A 6,207-nucleotide genomic window follows, 5' to 3' on the forward strand; every position below is an offset into this window, starting at 1 on the left:
AAAGCGCTCCTTCGAGACGGTCTGGTCCTCCTCTCTGCGTTACCTTGACCTCCTCTCCCTCGCGTTGTGGCAGAAGGAGGCGGTTAGTCACGGAGGGGGATAAACGCCATGACAATGACGACCGCGCTCGAACGTGTTTGGCACACGGGTACTGCTTCTTTCGTCCCTACCCACCCCTTGGCGGCCCTGCCATGGTGTCTGGCGATTCTTTTTTAGGAGGCACTATTTCGAATGTGTCCTTTTGCGGGGCTAGTTGATGTGACATTGTGTTCAGTTTAGTCAGCGCCCGTCCTGTCCGTCTTTCTGTGTGTTTTGTGTAGAATTTAGCGCTGTTTTTACTTTCCTGAACACGAAGTCTCTATATCTGTGACATTTACAGAAATTATATTTTGTTTCCATTTTTTCCAGAGTTGTACACGTTGTTTTATAGTTATTCTTTTCTCACGACCCTGACAAATATTTTGATGACTAGCAGCGGCAGCCACGGCAAGCAATATTACAAAATAAAGCTTCGTAGGTTCCACTGGCATCCATAACAAAGGGCCACAAGACATCTATGGGCTATGGCCTTCGTAAAACTATGGATGATGTCGAAATGGATGCAGCGGAATAGTAGATGACCTCTTGGTTTCAAAGGGTTGTTGCCATGTGTGTTGTCAAAGCCTTTTCTGCGGTCAAAGGCGCGTGGCGCGTAGCTTGTGTGCTATTGATTCCCGTTCACCATACAAACGTTTATTTCGCAATTCCAGGAAAAACACCAGCAGTGAAACATCAACCCGAGATTTCGAAGCATGGCGAGTGTTTTTATTGTTTACTCACACACTGCCAGTGCTATGTAGAATTCTAAGAGACAGCTGATATGGTAACAGTAAATAAGAGAAAATGGGCAGAATAAGGCATATCAGAATGGTACAAACATATTGCGTTCAAGTCGTTGGGTCAGTAGCTGCGGAGAGGTAGTCTGTGACGTTGAGATACGTTGCAAGTAATGCTGATTTTCTTTTTTTCCGCCCGCGCATCCGTGTATGATAACAAAAATCCCGAAAGCGCACCGCAGCCGGCAACATTCTTTTCGTTCACTTTTTATTGTCAAATAAACTACTACCACCACCAAGGTTCGAAAAACGAAAAGGAAACACTGGCTGCGAAACTTCGACTGGAGACTGCGGGACATAGCTGGCAAGAGCTAATAAGTACTCATTACAATCGCGTCGGGTTTCTCCCTACTGTGGCCTTAGCATAGCATTTCCATCCATTCATTGGAACTGCATTTTGTTGCCACACGAGGCAACGTTCCTGCTTTTGTGATATCGTTAGTGACCAGCACGAATTTGTGTTAATTCCAACAGTTCTAATTCCCTGCTGTCTTGTGAACACGGATGTGAGCGTGCGGCAGCATCTGTCTAGAAAATAAGCGATCGAATGTGGATATTGCACTACCCCCCCCCTCCCATCTTTTTGTACTGGCACTGTTTGTGCAGTAAATTTGTATAGTAAAAGGCTCATTTTTTCTCCATTCCGGGGAATGCGGGAAGTCAGAGCTATACGCACCGTGGTAGTCCTCTAGCTGATGTCCGCAAAATAAGTGGACTTTTGCTTTCATGTCACTTTTCTACTGAAATCGCTTCTGCTGCTCTGTTTCGTTTGCTCTAGCATAAGAAAACATTTTGTGCTCACGCTGAGGTCTGGGGCGAATCGATCCTTGCACAATTAGTGAATTTCGGCGATAGGTAGCGGAAATTCGCAGATCTGGCCTCCCAGTGGTCTGCATTGTCCAGGAGCCGATGCGAAATATATGGCGGCCTGGCCGCCTCCCGTCTCGCTACTCACAGCGTTCCCTGTGCTCCTTCTAACACGGAGCGCCCGGTAGCTCTCTCGCTGAAAAAAAAATAATTTTTTTTTAGAATAGCTGCGGAAACTGCGCAACGGCACCGGTTGTCAGAGCGTCAGCCAACACAGGGCATTCGTCCCGTGGATACATGAGCCCGACAGAAGTCGAGTTCAGTCCGCATTTTGAGGGAATGGGAAAAAAAAATCGAGGAAGAGAGTAGAGGAGTCTCGGTTTTCCTTCTCAAAAGTTGCTCTTTCGAATACTCAGCTCGACCTGCACTCTGACGGCATTTCTTTTGATCGTGGTAGTACGTTCAAAAAAGCGCTTGAGTAAGAGGCATCAAGGGTCCAACTGCAAATTTTGCAGTAACACTTATTTCGTCGATCGTGTTCAAAAAACTGCGCGAAAAAATACCCAGGAAGCGAGAAAAAAATACGCCAACTGGCAGTACGGTTTTCTTTTTTTACTTTTTCGCGAAGTGTTGCAGTCACCTGATGCGCTAACCCCTGCGCCTTGGCAGCGACACGCGGTACGCCGGAGTCTCTAATGTCAAGTGCGAGCCATCTTGGGCCGGCACAGCAGCATACTCGATATCCGTAGCGGCAACTATTTTTCTGAAGAAACATGTCTGTTCCAAAAAAAAAACAACAGTGGAGCGAAGGCATAAGTCTAAACAGATCATATCAACATTTTGAAAAGATATCATCTACCAACCACGCGCACGGATGTCGAACCTGCTTCTTCAGCCACACCTGACTGTATAGTTGTTATAAAGGTTATTCACGTGACAAAAGCGTGATAAGCCACTTGCCCAGAAAATTTGATAATGGCATCCACTCCAGAGGCACACGAGGGGCATAGTTTGTCAGTACCCTCCAGTTGATGCCTTCTGAAGAAATGAGCACTGTTAGGGCACCCCTGTTGGCACCCTCATTTTTTGTACGATGTGCACGATGATCGGCTACCGGGATACAGGGTCGCCACAAACGAGCCTCCTAGAGCCCTCAAATCCTCAATAGTCCTGGAAGCCAGGCTAGTCGAGGAAGACTGCATACTACATGTCTACTCGAAACGCAAAGCTCAACTTAGCAACTAATTTCTCATGATGAGAGCTGTGCCCGCTTCAGCACTCCTGCGTAACACAAAAACTGCAACAACTAAAACTCTTTATTATGAGAAATAAATAACCATCCAAAAATATAAAAATCGGAAAAGAGAAACAGACAATAAAGTGGCTGGACTACCAATTGTTTATTCGCAAGTCTGGGGCTCAAATATATACAGGGCACTCAGTCACACGATCCGCGCACAACTGCTATCACATCAACCCTCCTTCGTGGAATCACAGTTTGCAACGACTTCAGCATCTTCAATCTGACCGTCTATCTCCAAGTTCCGGTTTCCTGCTTATTGTACAAAAGTATCTTTGCAGAAGCAGCGTCAGAAAATCATTGCAATATACAGTGATATACAATAAATCGTCAAAAAGAACAAGAAACAACAAAAGCGACAGAACGCGTTCAGCGCATAGCAGTAAATCCACAACACGCCGAAAGGACTTCTTTATTAGAAGTCATTTGCTATCAAGGCCTGGTGATTATGAAAAAACATATAATGCAGCAGAACAATCACTACAACATGCGGCTCCTTTCTTTGCAATTAGAAAAGCCCCAAAGAACCTCGCGCGCTGTCTTATTCGCGACTCCTGCCAAGAACCTTGATACTGTCAAGTGCCGGCTCCCATTTCCACTCTGCGCAGTGAAGAGGTAAATTAGATCCAGTTCCCTTTTCTAGCGATTTTGAGTGCTCTCATGCTGCGAATTTCATATACCACACCAACTGCACAATCTGCAAAGCATTCACCATGCCTCTTTTCGCGCTGGTGCTTTTTTCTTCGCCCATTACGTGTGCACAAACCGCTGAGCTGTCTCGTGGCCGAGAAAACAACAGGCACGCCATACCTGGCCGCAATATTTTTCAGGCTGTGTAAAAGCAAGGCTTTTCCCTAGTTGTCTAAGCAGGGATAAGATTCCTTATAAAGTGCTAGCATGCGTCAAGGTGCGGTTACCTCGTCAACACTCTACATATTCGCAGGACAGAGCCGTCGTCAGCAGAAGGTGCTAAGGCACGGTCAATGGAAGATAAAAATATATTGCATAGCACCGGTGCAACACCAGGAACAAACATGTTTGTTCCAAAAGAAACAACAGTGGAGCTAAGCACAACAAGCATCTTTGCACACTAATACCTGCTAAAATTTGAAACGATGTATCCCCATTGAAATCAGTACACTCGCGCATACTGCCTCAGGCAGTTCTGCGCGTGGCACAGACTATAATAAACCTTCAACATCAATTGAAAATAAAAACCCAACGTCCGTCTGCTTTCTCAAAAAAGGTGTCACATCTGTCACATCCTTGGTAGCGAAGGGAAGAACACGGCTAATTTGCGGTTGACATGAATTGCTCTCGGTAACAATACATCTGAAAAGCACATCGGGCATATGCGTTACCTCTAAATGACCCTTCTTGCACTTGCTTGGGCTCCATATCCTTACACAGGCCTATCGTTATGGTGTTCACTGTGCAGGCTTGTCTGCTCACCTGAACGAAGTTTTTCTATAGCGCGGATTCGTTGTGATGACAGCCCCAACCGCCAACAAAAAGGCCTCCCTATAGGAGGCCTATAGGGACCCCTTTTTTTTGGAGGTTGGGGCTGTCATCACAACGAATCCGCGCTACAGAAAAACTTCGTTCAGGTGAGCAGACAAGCCTGCAGAGTGAACACCACAACGATAGGCCTGTGTAAGGATATGGAGCGCACTAGCTCCTTTTTGTTTTATAGTTTGGGGCTGTCATAGACTGGCTTTCTCCCAAAAGGACGGTAGGCAGGGAGTAGTTGTAAGCTACTTCGAAGACGACGACCTATGACTTTTTTATGGTGATAAACAAGACGATTCGTGGAGATGACAGCCCCAACCTAAAACAAAAAGGCGGCCCTTTGTTGTAGGTTTGGGTGGTCATCAGCACAAATCCGTCTTTTTTACCACCATGAAGAAGCCATAGGTCGTCGTCTTCGAAGTAGCTCACTACTTGCTGCCTACCGTCCTTTGGGAGAAGGCCATTCTGTGCAGTTCGCGTTAGGCGATCACTTCCGCCAGAAGCTCCAGGACTGCGTCCATGCCCGACGCGCTCCAGTGGACGCAATCCTGCCGCCTGGCCACTCCTATCCTCCTAAAAGAAATAACAGTCGTTATTTTGAGCGGAAAATGTTGACATATTTACTTACCTTTCATAAAAACAGTATTTCACGCGATTTTTCCGCAGTATGAACAGGCGGTCTATCTGCACTGGCACCACATTGTCTGCGTAGAAATGAAAGCAATCATTATATTTTATAGACTACGTTACGAACTAACTTACCGTGGTTCTGTTGAGTAATCCACGTGTTGACTACTTTCAAAATGCGCCAGTGGGTGCTGTTGTGGGCTGCACGGGCGACGGGTGGTAGCGTGAGCAAAACAACCACGGCACAGCGCCCGCGCAGCCACTCCACAATCTCCCGCAGGGTGGCCACGAGCTGCCTTGCGTCGACCATGGTACGCGCCTGCAAGAAAAAAAAACAGGGAAATGAGTTTGCACGCATAATGCCGATGCCGTAAACAAGCGTACCCTGGTAAGGTCGTTGGTGCCAACCAGGACGGCGACCATGGGCTCCACGTGAGCCACCCTGCGTAGTCTCCCGAGCAGAGTTGCCGCAGTCCCTCCCGGCATTAGGGTAGGACTTTCTGCGCGGCGAAATTTACGAGCAGTTAGGCACTGCAGTTTCAGAAAATGAACCATATTTGCTTCTACGGCCAAACTTACCGATCTGGCTTCGCGGAAGTCCAGAAGCACGCTCCGCCAACCGCAGGAGCATGCTGTCCCCAATGAGCTGATGCTCGTAAATTTTCGCAGGTTGGTTTTGAAACATCTGAATCAAAACGAAAAAAAATTACTTTTAGGGAATCCCCAGTTATGCCGCGAGTATATGGAAAAAGCAATACTTACTGCTGATGATCGAGGATCCTTGTGACGGGACGACGGGTCGCAATGCGGTTGCTACGCTGCTGGCCCGTAATTTATACTGATGGGTGCACCCGGCGACCTCTCTCAGCTTACGTCATCAGCGCAGGTGTTTCCCGTCTTGTGGACAAAACTGGCGCTGTACCAAGAAGGCTCTTACCAGGAAAGGAAAGGCTGCGAGGCGTCTCTCGGGGATAAAGGCCGCGGAGGATCGCTCGACACCTGCAAATTTTTTTCAGACCCGAAAGTGGACAAGTTTCTTTTCATTTCCTGCCTAGCCCCTGCTGCCTTGCTACAGAAGGTCGTCCACTC

General features: G+C 47.3%; 1 protein-coding gene across 1 annotated transcript; it reads right to left on the bottom strand.

Annotated features, from left to right (window-relative positions):
* Positions 1 to 4,913: 4,913 nt before the first annotated feature.
* LOC149337408 (uncharacterized) lies at positions 4,914 to 5,978 on the bottom strand. The gene is made up of 6 exons (XM_089554877.1): positions 5,881 to 5,978; positions 5,698 to 5,803; positions 5,503 to 5,618; positions 5,254 to 5,437; positions 5,120 to 5,195; positions 4,914 to 5,064 (listed from the first exon to the last, which is right to left on the bottom strand). Exons 2-6 carry the CDS (start codon positions 5,801 to 5,803, stop codon positions 4,971 to 4,973), a joined length of 576 nt encoding a protein of 191 aa, XP_089411003.1. The 5' UTR covers positions 5,881 to 5,978; the 3' UTR covers positions 4,914 to 4,970.
* Positions 5,979 to 6,207: the final 229 nt, after the last annotated feature.

This window comes from Amblyomma mixtum, chromosome 7 (genome assembly GCF_055824585.1).
Source record: "Amblyomma mixtum isolate Tamu chromosome 7, ASM5582458v1, whole genome shotgun sequence".
NCBI classification, from domain to species: Eukaryota; Metazoa; Arthropoda; class Arachnida; order Ixodida; family Ixodidae; genus Amblyomma; species Amblyomma mixtum.